Source organism: Myotis daubentonii, chromosome 3 (genome assembly GCF_963259705.1).
Source record: "Myotis daubentonii chromosome 3, mMyoDau2.1, whole genome shotgun sequence".
NCBI classification, from domain to species: Eukaryota; Metazoa; Chordata; class Mammalia; order Chiroptera; family Vespertilionidae; genus Myotis; species Myotis daubentonii.
The window spans coordinates 94,047,146-94,067,391 of NC_081842.1; the positions used below are offsets into that span (position 1 = coordinate 94,047,146).

General features: G+C 38.1%; 1 protein-coding gene across 1 annotated transcript; it reads left to right on the forward strand.

Annotated features, from left to right (window-relative positions):
• The first annotated feature begins 13,241 nt into the window (after window positions 1–13,241).
• LOC132229662 (D-ribitol-5-phosphate cytidylyltransferase-like) lies at window positions 13,242–19,807 on the forward strand. Its single transcript, XM_059686197.1, has 3 exons — window positions 13,242–13,257; window positions 17,979–18,222; window positions 18,604–19,807. Exons 1-3 carry the CDS (start codon window positions 13,242–13,244, stop codon window positions 19,631–19,633), a joined length of 1,290 nt encoding a protein of 429 aa, XP_059542180.1. The 3' UTR covers window positions 19,634–19,807.
• The last annotated feature ends 439 nt before the right edge of the window (window positions 19,808–20,246 follow it).

The following is a 20,246-nucleotide window of genomic DNA, read 5'->3' on the forward strand; positions in this document are numbered from 1 at the left end:
GTGGGCAATTACATAGCAAGAGTGAAAAAATTCCAGAAATTTAAATATTAAAAAATCATTCTTAGCTCATTTTCCTTAGACTTGCATACTATTTTACATATCAAATTATGATGCCTTTTTTGTATTATTACTAACTTTTCATGTTTGTACTACATATTTATTATGAAAAAAAAATAGCATTTAGCGATTCCTCTCCTGTCATCATTTAAAAAAATATAAGTAGACCTAAGTACTAAAATGATTACCTGCATTAGTTTTGCTCAGATATTTTGAAATATACACCACATAAAAAAAGGGAAAAAACACACCATGTGATCATATCAATAGACATAGAGAAAGCATTTGATAAAATCCAGCACCCATTTATGATAAAAACTCTCAGCAAAATGGGAATAGAGGGAACATATCTCACTGTAATAAGGCCATATATGACAAACCCATAGCCAACATCTTACTCAATGGATAAAACCTACAAGCATTTCCCTTAAGATTGGGAACACGACAGGTATGTCAACTTACCACTCTTATTCAACATAGTACTGGAAGTCCTAGCCACAGAAATCAGACAAGAAGAAGAAATGAAAGGCATTCAAGTCATAAAGGAAGAAGTGAAACTGTCATTATTTGCAGATGACATGCTACTGTACATAGAGAACCCTAAAGATTCCACCAAAAAACTCCTAGAACTGGTAAATGAATTCAGTAACATAGCAGGATACAAAATATCCAGAAATCAGTTACATTTTTATATAAAACAATAATGAACTCTCTGAAAGGGAAACAAATAAAGTAATTCCATTCACAATTTCTTCAAAAAGAATAAAATACCTAGGAATAAACTTAACCAAGGATATAAAAATACTGCACTCAGAAAATTATAGGACACTAAAGAAAGAAACCAAAGAAGATACAAGTAAGTGGCAGTATATACAATGTTCATAGATAGGAAAAATAAACATCATTAAAATGTCCATACTACCCAAAGCAATCAATAGATTTAGTGCAAATCCTATCAAGATACCAATGTCATATTTCACAGAATTAGAACAAATATCCCCCAAATTTATATGGAACCACAAAAAGCCCCATACAGCCATGACAATCTTGTGAAAGAAGAACAAAGTTGTAGGAATCATGCTACCTGATATAAAACTATACTATAAGGCCATAGTAATCAAAACAGCATGGTACTGGCATAAAAACAGACACATAGATCAATGGAACAGAATTGAGAGCCCAGAAATAAACCCAGGCCTTTATAGTCAATGAACATTTGACAAAGGATACAACAACATACAAAGAAACCCACCTATTCTTTAAGGGTAACATTTGGTTGAGGTTGAGTTTTGCTATACTTCACATTTACTTAAGCCAGATGAAAGATTTAGAATGAACCCTAGCCAGTTTTACTCAGTGGATAGAGCACTGGCCTGCAGACTGAAGGGTCCCAGGTTTGATTCTGGTCAAGGGCTCATGCCCAGGTTGCGGTGTGTAGCTCGCAGGAGGCAGCCAATCAATGATTCTCTCTCATCATTGATGCTTCTATCTCTCCCTTCCCCTCTCCTTTCCTTTCTGAAATCAATAAAAATATATTTAAAAAATTTAGATGAATTTATTCTATGACAAATAAAAAAATACACTGAAATTTGTCAGCTTAATGATCACAGTTTTAACATCCTTTATTCCATGTAGTTTTCTTAATTATATTAGAAATTAAACACTAAGTTAAACAATATTTTAAAGTATCCCATTTATTTTTAATGACATTGTACAATTAATTGCTTAGATACCATTGTGAACAATTAACCTTTCTAAACAAATTTCTGTTCCCTGAAATATTTTCAAATTACTTGAATAAACTTCCCAATACTGTGAGTTGAAAACTACTTAATTGAAATTATAATTTAAAAAAATACCTTTGTTCTGTCCACATAGATGCTGATGACAGGAAGGAAAAGTGGTTATGACTAGGATCGTCCTCAGAACTTAAGTATTCCATTTACCTTTAGTTATATATATATGCCTTCAATTTCTGAAAATATTTTTTAGAAAATGCCTAGAGCAGTGCCTAACATATGCACAGAGGTTGTTAAATGGACATAGGCAATTGCAAATAGAAATCATGAGTTGCTAAGACCTCACACATGATTGGTGATAATAAATGCTAATATTGACACAGTTCCCCAAACATAAATAAAACATTTTTAATCAATATCCACTGTAAAATAGTGCTTTCCTGAAGTGTTAGTGTAAATAAATTAAACCCCTCTAATCTTTACAATTCCAAATATCTTCTATATATTTTTAATAGGCTAAGGTCTTTTCAAAACAGGTGCATATATTTGTTCCTGCCCTATGATTGGCTTGTCAGAAAGCATAGGGTCTCATATTCGCCAGCCGTTTTTTATCTTTCCTGGGAGGTTAGTGGAGTCATCCTCACAATTTCTAAAAATCAGCTTCTAATTAGTTTCATTTCTGCTAGGGTTTGTAAGAAGACCTGATGCGCTTAATAAATTATTTATTATGAGAACATGCAAGTGAAACAAATGATGAAAAGGAAAATTTCAAGTAATGTAGAAAACAGTGCAGAGAAAGAGGAAATATTAAGCAGATATATAAATAAGATGTTACTGTAGAAAATATTATATCATTCTTTTTATTTGTTTGGGAAGTCCAGCATCTTTTCAGCAAAATATAGGAAGAGAAGGGGATAAAGATATAGCTTGTTCTTTTAGGTTCCAGTGAGTGAAGGCTGCCCTGTGCACCGTGAATTTCCTGGCCTGAATTCTAGGGCTTCTTACACAGCTCACATCGAAGCCTCTCTCCCAGGCTGACCTCCCATCACAGCTGGGCCCATGAGATGATGCAGTCCATAGCAGGGACATTTGTAAAGCTTCTTGAATGTTTAGTTCTCTAATTATCATTGTTACTTAGATATCTAAGAGGCATTTCAAACTTTACATCATAATTATTCAATTCTTGCTACCCTATACCGGGTCTGAAAACTCACTCCTTCCTTGATCTGTCACACCTCAGTTGCTAGCGATTCCATTTTCCAGTTGTTAGATCAAAAATATCAGATATACATTTGACACTAATACCTATCCCAACAGCAAATCTTATATTTGGTCTCTCTAACAGATATCCAGGCTCCCAATCCTCAACATTTCCATCACCACCATCTGAGGCTATGATATTTTTTATAGGACAAACTGTGTTCCCTGAAAATTCATATGATCAAGCCCTAACCCCCAGAACCTCCAAACATGACTGTATTTGGAAATAGAGCCTTACAGTCACACAAAAGTAAAATGAGGTCATTTGGGTGGGCCCTACTTCAATCTGACTGGTGTCCTTATAAGAAGAGGAGGTTTGGACAAACAGAGAGACACCAGGGATATGTGAGCACAGAGGAAAAACCATGTGAGGACACAGCTAGAAGGCAGCCATCTGCTGGCCATGGAGAGAGACGAAGAAGAAGAAGAAGAAGAAGAAGAAGAAGAAGAAGAAGAAGAAGAAGAAGAAGAAGAAGAAGAAGAAGAAGAAGAAGAAGGAGGAGGAGGAGGAGGAGGAGGAGGAGGAGGAGGAGGAGGAGGAGGAGGAGGAGGAGGAGGAGGAGGAGGAGGAGGAGGAGGAGGAGGAGGAGGAGGAGGAGAAGGGAGGATTATCACTCACTGATAGGGGTGTAGTGTTGTGTGATGTTTCTGTTTTTACCTGCACTCTCTATATCCATACACCACACAAAATCTAACATTAACCCTTTTAAAAAATTATCACATTACTTTTTTGTCAGAAAATCCAATTACTTTCCATCTGACTCAGAATAAAACACAGTCTATTCCTTTGTACTGCTGGGCTGGAAGATCTTCCCTGAAGCTACTTTCTGACCCAGCTGTTTCCACAACCACCATCCTCCTCTCTCTCCTCTAACGACATTGGATCCCGGGCTGTTCTATTAACACACTTCCACATGCTCCTACCTCAGGGACTTGGCACCTGTACTTCTATCTGCTCTTGATTCCCCTCCCCCCCGAGTCTTCCATGCCCTATACCTTCAACTTTTATATCTCTGTTCTAATATAAATGTATCAGAGAGGCCTTTCTTGAAAACTTTGCTCTAAAATAATGACTCCTTTCCTACACCTTCATTCTTTATATTTCCTTTACCTGCTTCATTTCTTGCAGAGTATATTTATCTACATGTTTACATGTTTTTGGACTCTTTTCCATCCCCAAAATTAAGCTGCATAAGAGCAGACCCCCTATTTATTTCACTCACTGACTTCCTAATGTTTAGAACAGTTTATAACACATATTTGGTAGTATTATTAAATATGTGAATTATCCAAAGAATTTTTTATGAATATTATCAATATAGATCATCTGTTAATCAATTGCTCAGCCACATCTCAGAACTATTTCTTCCCCTTAATTTTGTAGTTCTATTATTAGCTTTTTTTCCCTCCTACTTCTGATATACTTTTATCTAGAGTGCTTATTTTCTCCTAGTCTTTTTTTGTGCCTGTCTCAATTTAGAATCTGTTCCTGGTATGAATTGTCTTCTTGGTTATAATAAATTATAATTGTCAAATATAATTTTAATTGTTATTAATTTAATCATCTAAAATTTATTTTATCTAAATCATTTCTGTGTTGTTTTTGTTGGTGGTGATGTTATTGTTACCTGCATATTTTTGTTTTCTGCAACAACAACAAATTATTTGACTGCAAAGAAAATTTACAGACTGGAGATAGCTAATTAAAATACAGTATTGCGTTTTTTTCTCCTCATCCAATATAACCTACCCTTCAAACATTTCCATTTTCTCATGCTGTTTCCTGGCTAAAGATTGTTTGTAACATCCATCACTTTGGCACATGTCTCCTCACTCATATTTCATATCTTTAAAAGGAAATAGAGAAGTGTTGCTGATACCAAAACTGTGCCTAGTCCTAAGGAAAAATCAAAGATATAATTATTTCATTGATAGATAACAGTTGTGAAATATCTGGTGTAAATAAGTATACTGTGTCTCTGTCTGACACCTATGTCCTGCTTACATTTTAGTCTCTCTTGAAGTTGAGATTTTATTACAAAACTAAAGTGAAACTTGGGAGTGAGCTTTTCCTGAAAATTAAAATTTTAGCCTGTCAAAAGAAGCAAATATTTTTCTAATATTTGTAATTCTGATTCTATGTTTTTATAAGAAATACAAATAAATTTTATGTAATTAATTTGGTTTGTCATTTAAAAAAATGTTATGTCACTGTAGCTGCATTATATCACTGAGTTTTACACATAAATGACAAAAAATGAGAATAAAAATAAAATAAACATTATACAAAACAGCATGTTACAACACAAAATTTAAAACTTTCCCTAACCGGTTTGGCTCAGTGGATAGAGCATCGGCCTGCGGACTGAAAGGTCCCAGGTTTGATTCTGATCAAGGGCATGTACCTTCATTGTGGGCACATCCCCAGTAGGGGGTGTGCAGGAGGCAGCTGATCGATGTTTCTCTCTTATTGATGTTTCTAACTCTTTATCCCTCTCCCTTCCTCTCTGTAAAAAAATCAATAAAATATATTTTTAAAAAAACTTAAATTTTCAGATTAAAAGTTTAACAACATCAACACTATGCAACAAATGAGATCCATAATTATGACAACAGTAGCAGCCAAAATATTTACATTGCTCCTAGGAAAATGACTTCTGAAGTAATACAGGGTGCGGTTGACTTGACATACTGCATGAGTTTTCTATTGCTAGTCTAACAAATTACCACAAACTCAATGACTTAAAACAAATTTGTTTACTTACATTTCTGAGGGCCAGAAGTCTAAAGTCACAGTGTCAGTAGAGGTGCATTCTCTGTAGAGGCTTCAGGGAATAATTTTTCCTAGTCTTTTACAGCAACTGGAGGCGCCTATATTCCCTGGTCCATGGCTCCTCCCTGGAATCACTCTAACCTCTCAAATCCTCACTTACACTGATTGACCCTCCTGGCTCTCTCTGAAAAGGACAATTCTGATTACATTGGGCCCACCTGGATAATCCCGGACAATTCCTTTTAATCTCAAATCTCAAATCTTTACCTTAATCACACCGGCAAATTTCCTTTCTCCTGGTGAGGTAACACATTCACAGGTTCCAGGCAGTAGGATGTAGCTACTTCTGCAAAGAGTATATGCAGCCTACCACACATTGGAATAAAATTTGAATACACACACACACATATGAACATGTATAACTGTTTATGTATATGTATCATATTGCTCAATAAAGCATTGAGTTGCATTACACAGTACTAATAGATAAGTATCCTAAAGATAGATAGCCTTTTTGACTTTTTGAGAGTTTACATTCTGTACTATTCTCAAAATCAGCTAGTCTGTAACTGATTTTTTTATTTTTATTTTTTGCCTGTGACAGCCACATTGAAGATGTCCTTGTTTGTGCCGGGAGAATTCTCATGTTACATGCTAGACACACTAGGTAGTCGGACACATTAGTCACCCTGTAGTATTGATTTAGTTTTATTATATCAAAACTCACTGCATATCTTAGCCCAAGATTTTAACACATCACCAGGTTAAAGTTGCTTCAACAATCTTGTCGTTTCAATTTTTCATACTTTTTCATTTGTTTGTTATTGTTACTATCCTATACCACAACACATAACAATAGGTAATACTATAGAAAAATGTGAAAATGTTATATCAAATTTGTCAAAGTTGGTGTCATGAAGTCATTCAAATCATTTATTTGATAAACTCAATCTATTATATGAACTTTCTACTACTCTCTTTATTTTTAGTGAAAAGGGTCACATTAAACCCCAATACTGATGCTTTTTTCCTTCCAGTCCATCTTGTGTTTAAAGATTTCATGGTTTGGCAAACAAGATCCAGGCCAAGTCTGCCCATGGCCATTTGTTTAAATATCGACCAGGACTGCTTTTGCACTATAGTGACAGAGTTCAGTAGTTGCAATGGAGACCTTCTACCTATAAAGCTGAAAATACTTACTATCTGATCCTTTATGGAAAAGCTTGCTAACCCTTGCTTGAAAGGATTGAAAGCCATCAGTGAGTAGCAGTGATGTTTTCAAGGAACTTAATTAGATTTATTATACACACTAGAGGCTCAGTGCACAAAAATTTATGCACTCAGAGGGGGTCCCTCTGCCCGGCCTATGACCTCTCGCAGTCTGGGACCCCTTGGAGGATGTCCACCTGCTGGCTTAGGCCCGGTCCCTGGGGAATCAGGCCCAAGCTGGTAGTCAGACATTCCTCTGGCAGCCCAGCAACCCTCGGGGGATGCCCACTTAGGGAGCAGACCTAAGCTGCAGTCAGACATCCTTAGTGCTGCTGAGGAGGCGGGAGAGGCTCCCACCACCACCGCTGTACTGGCAGCCATCAGCCTGGCTTGTGGCTGAGCAGAGCTACCCCAGTGGGAGTGCACTGACCACCAGGGGGCAGCTCCTGCATTGAGCGTCTGCCCCCTGGTGGTCAGTGTGTCATAGTGACCAGTCATTCCTAGTCATTCTGCTGTTAGGGTCAATTTGCATATTACCCTTTTATTATATAGGATAGAGGCCTGGTGCACATGTGGGGGCTGGCTGGGTTGCCCTGAAGGGTGTCCTGGATCAGGGTGGGGGTCTTGCTGGGGTGCCTGGCCAGCTTGGGTGAGGGGCTGATGGGTGTTTGCAGCTGGTCACACCCACTTCAGGGTGGAGGTCCCCACTGGGGTGCCTGGCCAGTCTGGGTGAGGGGTTGAGGGCCGTTTTCAGGCTGGCCAACCCCCCCTGCGATGGAAGCTCCCAGCCTCTCCTTTTTTTCTTTTATTTTTTTATTCTGGGATTTATTTGCCTTCTATAATTGAAACTTTGTAGCCTTGAGTGGAGCTCAGAGCCGGCCAGGGCAGGGCGGGGAGCTTGGCTTCCTCCATCACCAGGGGAAAACCAAGCCTCCTGCTCACTCTAGCTCAGCCATGGGCAAACTACGGCCCATGGGTTGGATCCGGCCCATTTGAAATGAATAAAACTAAAAAAAAAAAAGACCGCACCCTTTTATGTAATGATGTTTACTTTGAATTTATATTATTTCACACAAACACTCCATCCATGCTTTTGTTCCGGCCCTCTGGGCCAGTTTAAGAACGCATTGTGGCCCTCGAGTCAAAAAGTTTTCCCAACCCTGCTCTAGCTCCATGGCCACAGCTAGCTGAAAGCAGGTATCTGGGGTTTATTTATCTTCTATAATTAAAACTTTGTTGCCTTGAGTGGAACGCAGAGCCAGCCGCAGCAGGCGGGAAGCTTGGCTTCCTCCATCACTGGGGCAACTAAGCCTCCTGCTTGCTCCAGATCCGTGACTGCCGGCCGCCATCTTGGTTGGGTTAATTTGCATATAGTTGCTCTGATTGGCTGGTGAGCATGGCCTAAGGCATAGAGAAGGTATGGTCAATGTGCATGTTGGTCTTTTATTAGTGTAGATATGCACAATATACTATACATACATATATATAATTCATATCAAGTTATAATTTACTGTACCATCACTTGATAACAAGTAGTAAAAACAGTTTAATGTAGTTTAATATGTTCAATCCAAGTTATCAATCAAGGATATGGAAACATTTTATGTATTCCTCCTGTGTGTAGCTCTGCATTCTATATCATTTCATCTCTCAAGATCTGCCCTTATTCTCTAGGGTTTGATGGAGAACCTGAACATACCTTTTGACTCTTCTGTTTGCTTTATCCTCTAAAACAAGCAATCTTGTTGGTTCATCCTGTCATGTGTATATGTGTGTGGGTGTCTGGAAATATAGACATATATTCATTACTCTGCATTTCCACTGCTATCAATCAAGATCAAGCCAACGTTGCCTCTCAACTGTACAATTACTCCTCAATTCTGTGCTCGCTTCCCTTAATTGTTGGAACAGAAAGCTAATATAAACTTTTTAAAATTCGAAATCCATGTTTTCTCTGCTTTTGCTAAAATTCTTGACTGATTCTCATTACTCTTAGGATAAAATATGAAATAATTAACATGGCTTAAAAGCCCCTGAATCTGAAAACTCTTGTTTTATTTTTTTATCCTCACATTTCACTCTCTATGTGCTCTCTATAGTCAAGGTAAAATGTTTATCTACTGTCTCATGGAATGATCTACTAGAGGCCCGGTGCACAAAATTCTGCACGGGGGCGGGGGTCGGTGGCTCAGTCCAGCCTGCACCCGCTCACAGTCCGGGACACCTCAGGGATATGCCTCCCCTGTGGATCATGCCTAAGCTAGCAGTGGGACATTCCTTCCACAGTCCGGGACCCCTTGCTCCTTACAGCTCAGCTCTCTGATCCCTCATGTCAGGCTCCTTACTGCTCAGCTCGGCTTGCTGCTCTTTAGCACTGCTGTGGAGGCAGGAGAGGCTCCTGCCAACACCACTGCGCTGGCCAGCCCTAAGCCCAGCTTCTGGCTGAGCAGTACTCCCCTGTTGGAGTGCACTGACTATCAGGGGGCAGCTCCTGCATTGAGCATCTGCCCCCTGGTGGTCAGTGCGCATCATGGTGACTGGTCATTCTAGTCATTCCACTGTAAAGGTCACTTAGGCTTTTAATATATAAATTCCTTTGACTTGTTAGAGTTACCTAACATTCTTCTAGTTTTACTACTTCATGCTTGATATTTTAAAAATATTTTTTATTATTTATAAGTCCTTCATTCTACTTTGGAGACTTGTCTTCTGCTTAGCTTTTAGCATTGCCTTCTTATTCCAGGTGAACCACTGGCTACTTTGGAAACTCTTACCCCTATTGGCTACTTTATCTATGTTTGTCAGGTGACCCAGTATCATATATTCATGGAATAAAAGATCTATTTCCACTCTTTTCTTTTTGAATCAACTGAAAGCATGACTAAATAGCACAACTGAAATTATTTTTCAATTGACTTGTTCGAACAAAAACACAAAAACGGGGAGGCTATTAGAAGCATGAACAATAGACAGATCAGATACTCTTCCTTCTGATTTTTCCATTTAGTGGACCCAGTCCACACTTGCCAGTCAGTTATAAATGAGAAGAAATGGGAGAAAGAAGGACAAATCATTAAAGTGGAACTGCTAGCTCTGGTAATCACCCAGATGATTGTAAAAAAATGTTACTCTAATTAATACTTGTAGACACAGGCAACATGCATTTAATAATTGCAACACTCCAAAGTAATTCTCTCTGGTTAAAATATGTACCCCAAAGAATAGCTCATCATTTTAATATACTGCATAGAACATTATTGAATTTTATGATGAATATTTATTTTATGCCAGAGAGCAAACTCAACTAAGGGCAAGGATTTTTATTTGGTTGTGTACCACTGTGTCCAAGGTTAGTGCAACAGTGATTTGTACATACTAGATACTTGGTTTAAGTTTTTGTTGAGTTATTGATATTAATTTTATAACATTTAATATTTATCTGTTTCATAGGAAGAATCTTTTTAGTTAGTAGAAAAAATAAATCTCATAAAGTCAATAAACAAATCAAACCCCCTTTTCACAACTTGATTACATTATTTCTTATACAAATTATTACAATTTCAAGGAACTTTAAATACATCCCAATTATGATGCATGAGCCTGTGACACTCATGTAAGATTCTTTCGTTTCTACAAAGTAATATATTCCTGAAATCTATCAGTAAGAATTAAATATTCCATAATGAAGAAGAGTGTCAACTTTTGTGGAAACTGAGCTTTGAGGAGTGTTTTGACTCCCCTTTTTACACCAGGCTCTGGTAGCTTCATCCAGTTCTGTGGGGGCTGACGACCAAGACAGGAATTTTCACATCTTCACTCTAGTTTAAATGTTTCTCCGAATCCTTTAAGCAATGGCATTTCGAGTGAAAACACTTACTCACACAAATCCTATAAATAAGCCATGCCTATAATGGGCCAATATGATTTGTTGAAAAGTAAAAACATGACTGTTTTGTTTGATTGACACCTAGCTCACCCACTCCGAGGTACAAAGATATGCTTTGCTATTCTCAGAAATTCTTTATTAATGATAAAAAAGTACTCAAATGACAGACTCCATGAAAAAGTATGGCCTCTTTTTGCTGAGGTGGGGATAGAAGAGAATTTTAACAGTTGACAATGAACAAAGAAAATGGATTTTAAAATATAAAAAGCTAAAAAATCTCCCAGACCTACAAATAGGGCACGTCACTAAGATGGAGGCCCTGGACGCTGGTGTGGGAAAAAACAGAGGAACGGCCACATTGGGAAGTCAGGAATCAGGCAGTTAAAGCCTCTTCTGGCAGGGAATTCTGTTACTCTTTCAGGAACTTTGCCACAAGCCAAGTCCACCTATACTTGACCTGATTTTTTTTTCTTTTCATATATTTACATATTTAATACCAACAAATAATCCCATATGTAGTGCTTTGTAAAGATTCAAAGTTAGGTCATTTTATTTTGTTTTGTGGGGGCAGTGAAGAAAGTACTGGTTGGGAACAAGAAATGGGACAGAAAAGGGCATGGAGTGTGCCCACAACCACCACTGCAGGTGAAGGGAGCTTGATGCTTGAGGAAACTGAGAAACAGGGTAAACCCCACTCCTCTGTTATACCACCAGGGAAAGCCAGACTGCAAGTTTTATATTCCACCTCTCATTAGTAGTCAGTCAAGGCTGCTCAGAGGGTATTAATTTCCCACCTCTCTGTCCTAACTCCTGGACAGGCATAGAGACCTTCTCTGACTTCATAGAAAACCTTCTGGAAGTGATGCAGCTACTGGTAGTAGAAAAATGGTAAAGTCTGAGGGAGTTGGTGATGCACTAGGGTGTACTAGTCTATGTTACTAGGAATTCTTCAAAATAAAAGTTAAAAATCAACAAGGTGTTTTAATGAAGACACAGTATTTCTTCATTTAATTAAAGCTCAAGTATATTAAGCCAACACCTTGTTTTGTTTCTGAATGACCTCAAATATCTGGGAAAGTGTGAAATTCAGTTTTAGCTCAGAGATACAAATGTTTAACATCAGAATGAATGAATCAATAATTAAAGGCACAACCATTCTTACATCTTTTATATATATTGCAAATTTACCTTCCAGAATATCTTTGCCAAACATCCTTAAATATCCAATTGTAATGAATGAGAATATAGTCTTCCCAATGCTCACAGTGAGTTGTTTATTTTATCCTTGAAAAATTGAGAAGAAAAAAATTATCTGATCATTGTTTTAATTTGATTTTATTTAATTGCTAGTATTTCACATTGCTGGTATAACAAAGTACCACAAATTTTGTAGCTTAAAATAATACAAATTTATTATCTTATGATCCTGAAAGTAAAAGTATAAAACGGGCCATTGTTGCTCAGTGGTTGAACATCGACTCATAACCAGGAGGTCACAGTTCCAATTCAGGTCAGAGCATGTGTCTGGATTGTGGGCTCGATCCCCAGGAGGGCGAATGCAGGAGGCAGCTAATCAATGATTCTCATCACTGATGTTTCTCTCTCTCTCTTCCTCTCCCTCCCTCTCTGAAATCAATTTTTCAAAAAGTTTAAAATGGGTCTCAATATACTTTAATCAAAATGTCAAAGAGCTGCATCTTCTGGAGGTGTAAGGTAGAGAAAGTTCCCTTTGTTTATTTGTTTGTTTTTTCCTAACTTCTAGAGCAGCATTTTTTACCTTTTTAATCTCATGGCACAAATAAACTAAGTATTAAAATTCTATGGCACACCAAAACATATTTTGTTTTTTGCTGATCTGACAAAAAATAGGTATAATTTTGATTCATTCACATTGGACAGATATTGTGTTGACTGTTGTCATTTTTAAATTTGACAATCTAAAGGAAAAGAGCTCAGTGCCCCTGACTAAATAGTTTTAAACATTCTTGTGGCTCACTGTTGAAAATTGCTGCTCTAGAGTTACTCACTTTGCCAGCTTCATTTATGCTTCCACCTTCAAAGCCCTTTCAATCCCTCACACTGCATATCACTTTGACTCTTCTGCTTTCCTCTTCATCTTCTAAGGACTCCTGTGATTATATTAGGCCTACCCATAAATCCAGGATAATCTCTTTATTTTAGCTATTTTATTGGTTAGTGAGCAACCTTGATTTCCCCTGGCCTTTGCAGGAGAGGCAAAACTTTACCTCTACCCTCTTAGTATCTTTGGTTGGGGCTGATAATTAAACTGACAAACAGGTTAAGAAGGGAAAGGCACATGAATTCATTTACCGGTAAGTTTTATATGACATAGAAGCCTTCATAAGGAAATAAAGATTCAAAGAAGTGGCAAAACTTAAGCACTTAAGTGTGAGGTTGAACAAAGAGAGGCAATGGTGTAAAAGCAAACATGTGGGGAGTCTAAAGGATGACAAGCTTTATTTTAACAAGGTGCATTTGTACAAATATTCCTTGGCTTCCACTCCCAGCCTCTAGTGGAAGAATGTTTCTTTCCTTCTGGTATAGGGTCGCCTTTCACACAAGAGTTTTATCTCCTTTTTTCAGAAAGAAAAGGGAGGAGTCAGAGCACCCTTCTTGAACCTGCTATATTCAAAGTGCCTTTAGCTCCAAGTAATCCTTATGCAAAAGGGACATATTTTTGAGTGGCATATTTTATCACCCGTCACCCTATAGCGCAACATATGTACTGGTGTCAGAGGTTATAATATAAACATTTTGGGGAAGGCCATTATTCTCCTTACCAATACTAACAAAGCTGAATATTTTGCACATTTTATTCTCAATTTGTACTTACTTTTCTGTGAATGCTTTTTTTTTCATGATTTTTGCTATTTTATTAGGGAGTTCATATTTTTCTCTTGTTTTCTAAATTTACCTTTATTTCTTTATATTTTGTATATGGTAGGGTTGTTTGCAAGTTCATTAAGGATATATACTGTGTCTTTTATTTTGTTTTCAATTCTTCTGCTACTTGATAAACAACGGTCACTTAAAAATATACTGAAAAATTAAAAATATATATGATCAGATTCACAGACTTTCTTAGCTAAGATATAACAAGCTTCACAGATACTTTCAGAAACAATAACAAATCACACAGAAACTATGTGGTGTGATATCTTTGTATCATGATTATGTAAATAAGACATGGTGAGAGTGCATTTGAATAACATTATTTAAGTGTTAAGCTGAGAAGTTGAAGGAAAAATGAATTATACATTTTCAAAAATAGGCATTTTTTGAAGTGAAGATTATAATTCTTAGTTGATTTTGTTTTAATTTGAAATTGATTTAGTTCCATAAGAATTTATTTTAGGAATTAAAAAAACTAACTAATTTAATATGTATACATTTTCAATTTAGAATTTTATTTTTGGAAAGTACCCCGCTGTATATCGAGCAATAATATCAAAAATACATCTTGAGCCTTGGCTGGTGTGGCTCAATTGGATGAGCATTGTCCCATGCACAGGAAGTTTCCCCAGGTTTGATTCCTGGTCAGTGCACATGCCTGGTTGATGACTCAATCCCTGGTGGGGGGCATGCAGGGGGCAAGTTATCAATGTTTCTTTTTCATGGATCTTTCTCTGTCTTCCTATCTCTCTCTCTCTCATCAATAAAAAATCATAAAAAATACATCTTTATTTCAATCACATCATTTTGCAAGATTACATGTTATATCTAACTTTGCCCCAGTTATTTCTATTATGATTCATAAATTCCATTTATTAAATTATTTAGATTCTCTAAAATTAAATTAGTCAAAAATATAAAGCTACACCACAGCTATCCTTTACTTTTACACTTCTTGAGTTGAGTTAATTTTGTTAATCTCAGTATCTTTATTCTCTGTGTGATTTAAAGGAATGGTCATGATTATCCTCTGATTTGAAAATGAATGGAATTACTAAATAATTTAATTGATTAATGTGTACATTCAAAATATGATCTATGTGATTATTTATTATTTTTGGAATATGGAAATGACAAATGTTTCAGAAAATTTCTCTGAATGAGAAGTTAAATGTGATTTTAACCAGATTTGTGTGTGTGTGCACACACACATGCACAAATAGAAAAATCTATGCACAGATATATTGTATTTTCATGATAAATTTATTTTTTTAATTAAATCTTTATTGTTCAGATTATTATATTTGTTCCTCTTTTTCCCCCCCCATAACTCCCCTCCTCCCAGTTCCCACCCCACCCTCCGCCCTCACTCCCCACCCACTGTCCTCATCCATAGGTGCACGATTTTTGTCCAGTCTCTTCCCAAATCTCCCACACCCCTTTCCCCCCCAATAATAGTCAGTCCATTCCCTTTTTATGTCCCTGATTCTATTATAATCACCAGTTCATTCTGTTCATCAGATTATTTATTCACTTGATTCTTAGATTCACTTGTTGATAGATGCATATTTGTTGTTCATAATTTGTATCTTTACCTTTTTCTTCCTCTTCCTCTTCTTAAAGGATACCTTTCAGCATTTCATATAATCCTGCTTTGGTGGTGATGAACTCCTTTAGCTTTTCCTTATCTGTGAAGCTCTTTATCTGACCTTCAATTCTGAATGATACCTTTGCTGGATAAAGTAATCTTGGTTGTAGGTTCTTGGTATTCATCACTTTGAATATTTCTTGCCATTCCCTTCTGGCCTGCAAAGTTTCTGTTGAGAAATCAGCTGACAGTCGTATGGGTATTCCCTTGTAGGTAACTGAGTTTCTTTCTCTTGCTGTTTTTAAGATTCTCTCTTTATCTTTTGCTCTTGGCATTTTAATTATGATGTGTCTTGGTGTGGTCCTCTTTGGATTCCTTTTGTTTGGGATTCTCCGCGCTTCTTGGACCTGTAAGTCCATTTCTTTCACCAGGTGGGGGAAGTTTTCTGTCATTATTTCTTCAAATAGGTTTTCAATATCTTGCTCTCTCTCATCTTCTGGCACCCCTATAATTCTGATGTTGGTGCACTTGAAGCTGTCCCAGAGGCTCCTTACACTATCCTCGCATTTTTGGATTCTTTTTTCATTTTGCTTTTCCGGTTGGGTGTTTTTTGCTTCCTCGCATTTCAAATCATTGACTTGATTCTTGCGCTCCTCTGGTCTGCTGTCGGGAGTCTGTATAATATTCGTTATTTCAGTCCGTGTATGCTTAATTTCTAGTTGGTTCCCCAACATAACATCGAGGGTCTCATTAGTTTTCTTGTAGATCTCATTAAGTTTATCGGCGGCTTCTAAACAGTTCTTGAGAGACCTTAAAAGTGTGGTTCTGAACTCTATATCTTCCATTGACAATTTTGTCCTGTTTCTTTGTCTCTGCATTTTGTTATGCTTCCTTGGTGCACCCCCTATTGGTCTTTGTTCGCAGTCTTATAGTTAAACCTTGATTGTTGTAGCTAATACCAGGGAGGGTTTGACCTCCAGGCCAAGTGGCTATGAGAATCAGCTATGTCAGCAGTGAGAGAACTTCTGTCCTCTAGGGAGGTGCTAATCTAGCCTTTGCCTGAGGCTATCCGGCAAATGCCTCTGTGCAGGGCTTGGGCAGGGCGGGTCGCACAGGATCAACAGGGTGGGCCGGAGAGAGCAGTTATGGCGGCTCTCAGTCCTGTCCCCAGGGGCTCTGCCTCTCTGAGTCCCAGCACCCGCTGCAAAGCTCAGAAAGAAAGCTGCACTCGCTCTGACCGAAGCCAGACAGTCCCGCTTCTCCGGTTTGAGTCTGGGTCCCTAAAGACTCGCCTGTATCTGGAGCTCAGAGTCTGCGACTCCCTCCCGATTGAAAAGAACAACCGTGCGCTCCGCCGTCAGCTCGCTCCGCGCACTCCGCACCTCAGAATTTGACTTCAGCACTGCGCCTCCTCTGAGTTTCCGTATGTGTTTCTCTTTCCTCCTAGTTGTAGGATTTCCACTCAGCCAGCGTTCCTGTGGCTCTGGGTGATGTCCGTTCCGTCTTTTAGTTTCACTTTTGAAGTAGTTGTTCAAAGCAGCAAACTCCGTCGGTGTCATGATAAATTTAAAAGCATGATTGAATGAATCCATTTAACAAATATTTATTTATTATAGCAATGACTATAGAAAAACTCACAACCTAGTGAGAAAATCAACATAAATATTTAGAATACACTTTGAAAAAATAGTGTTATGTACAAACTTATATGAGGACTGTTGGATTTAATGATCAAGAAAGGCTCTTGTGCTGGAGAGCATTATGCTAAGTGAAATAAGTCACTCAAAGAAAGATAAATATCACATGATCTCACTCATTTGTGGATTATAATGAAAAACATAAACCAAAGAATAAAAACAGATCTAGAGATAGAGAAGTATGGATCAGATGCTCAAACCTCAGAGGGAGGGTGGGGGTAAGGGGACAGATCAACCAAAGGACTTGTATGCATGCATATAAGCATAAGCAATGGATGCAGATAACAGGGGGTGAGGGTAAAGGCAAGACTGGGGGGATGAGGGGACAATGGAGGGATAAAGACACATTTGTAATACCTTAATCAATAAAAAATTTACAAAAAAGAAAGGCTCTTGTGCCCTGGCCTTTGTGTGGTTCCATTGTTTGTTTTTGATCACGTGCACCAAAAGGTTGCTGGTTCGATTTCTAGTCAGAGCATATGGCCTGGTTGTGGGCTTAATCCCAAGTAGAGGGCATGCAGGAGGCAGCCAGTCAGTATCTCACATCAATGTTTCCTTTTCTCTCTCCCTCTCCCTTCCTTTGTCTCTAAAAGATTATATATATATATATATATATATATATATATATATATATATAGAGAGAGAGAGAGAGAGAGAGAGAGAGAGAGAGAGAGAGAAAGGCTATTAGGACACAGGCAAAGTCTCTTCAAATTTAATACGATAGAAACATAACAAGCATCTTCTCAGATCACAATGGCATAAAATTAGAAATAAACTACAATAAAAACAATGAAAATGAATAAAATCTTAGAGGCTAAAAAGCATGGTGCTAAACAATGATTGGGTTACCAAATAGATCAAAGAAGAAATAAAGCGGCCCCGGCGGCTCCGGCCTCCTCGCTGGCGGTGGCGGCGGTGCTGCCCGCGGGCCGGAGCGGGGAGAGGATGAGCGTCCCCACCCCGAAGCAGTTCTGCCCGGTCCTGGAGCGGCCGCTCATCAGCTACATCCTGCAGGCCCTGGAGAGAGTATGTTGGATAAAGGACATTGTTGTGTCAGTAACTAGAGAGAACATGGAAGCAATGAAGGGTATTATTCAGAAGTACCACTGCAGCTCGACAATCTGTTTGAGGCAGCTCTGCCTCTGTATCTATTATTGTTCAAAAGTTTATAATGGTCTCTATTGTCCACGAATGAGTGAGATCATGTGGTATTTTTCCTTTATTGACTGGCTTATTTCACTTAGCATAATGCTCTCCAGTTCCATCCATGACGTTGCAAATGGTAGGCCGGGGAGGGTTGGGGGGCAGGAGGTAGGGGGGTAAGAGATCAACTAAAGGACTTGTATGCATGCATATAAGCATAACCAATGGACATAAGACACTGGGTGATAGGGGAGGCTAGGGGACTGTCTAGGGCGGGGGGATAAAATGGATACATGTAATACCCTTTGTAATACTTTAAGCAATAAAAAAAAAAAAAAAAAGAAGTACCAGCATAAGCGCATCTCACTGGTTGAAGCTGGAGTGACCCGCCACAGGTCAATATTCAATGGACTAAAAGCTCTGGCTGAGGATCAGTCAGACTCCAAGCTCTCGAAGCCAGAAGTAGTGATTATCCATGATGCTGTGAGACCTTTTGTGGAGGAAGATATTCTCCTTAAAGTGGCCACAGCTGCTAAGGAACATGGGGCAGCAGGAGCAATTCGCCCTCTTGTATCCACCGTCATCAGTCCATCTGCCAATGGTTGCTTAGACCACTCCCTGGAACGTGCCCGACACAGAGCAAGTGAAATGCCACAGGCTTTTCTATATGATGTGATCTATGCAGCATATCAGCAGTGTAGCGACTATGACCTGGAATTTGGAACTGAATGTTTGCAACTGGCTCTAAAATACTGTCATGTCAAAGCCAAACTTGTGGAAGGATCACCTGATCTCTGGAAGGTGACCTACAAACGAGATTTGTATGCAGCTGAATCGATTATTAAGGAAAGAATTTCACAACACATTTGCATAGTTATGGACACCAAAGAAGATGAAGAACATGTAGGTCATCATCTTGAAGAAATGCTAAAAAATGAGTTAAATCATGTGAAAGTCACATCTGGGCCTCTGGGTCATGCTGGCAGAGATCTCCAGCAAATCATCTTAGAGCAATGCTACAGTTTTGTTTGCGTGAATGTTATGACCTCTGCATTTGAAGAAACCCAGAAACTACTGAATATGCTTAAAGAGAGTCATCTTTCTGTTTTGTATCCTGTTGCTGTTATTTCAGTGCATTTTCTTGATTATAAATCAGTACATTTTGATCATAAAATGGAAAACCTAATGCAGATTAGGGAACTAGCAAAGGAAGTGAAAGAAAGAAATATTTTATTATGTGGACTTCTCATATATTACTCACAGGATGAGCAGAAGCTCCAGGACAGTTTAAGGCAAGGGGCCACAATAATTGCCACACTCATCAAAGAGAGAAATTCTGCATTCATTGGTCAGCTACTGGTAGCATGAAGGACACAGAGAAAATTGCCTACTGAGTTTAAAGAAGTGTTTAAGTTCCTCTGTCCTGCTTCCCCTCCCTGTTGTGTGTGGTAGCATATTTAAGTTGTCTTTTATGTCTCATAATTTGTAGGATATGATGCTTGGGTTATAAAAGTGGATTAATGTTTTATATTTGTGAAATAAAATTTTTTTTTTAAAAAAAGAAGAAATAAAAAGAATCCTGGAAAAAAATTATAATGAAAACACAGCAATCTAAAATCTATGGAACACAATGAAAGCAGTCCTAAGATGGAAGGTCATAGCTCTATAGGCCTACCTCAAAAAATAAGAAAAAATGGTAATAAATTATCTAACTTTGCAACTTAAAAAAAAAAGAGAGCAACAAGAAAAGCCCACAATAACCAGAGGAAGGAAATAATAAAGATCAGAGCAGAAATAAATGACATAGAGACCCCCCCCCCAAAAAAAATACAAAAGATCAATGAAACCAAGAGCTGGTTCTTTGAAGGGATAAACTAGATTGATGAACCTCTAGCCAGGCTCACCAAGAAACAAAGAGAGAGGACCCAAATAAACAAAATCAGAAATGAAAGAGGTGAAGTAACAACTGACCCTACTGATG

Bases quoted from the DNA above. Each gene is read 5' to 3' on its own strand.
- LOC132229662 (XM_059686197.1), top strand. The intron at 18,223-18,603 runs GTACCACTGCAG...AAAAAAAAAAAA, and splicing joins ATGAAGGGTATTATTCAGAA to AAAGAAGTACCAGCATAAGC.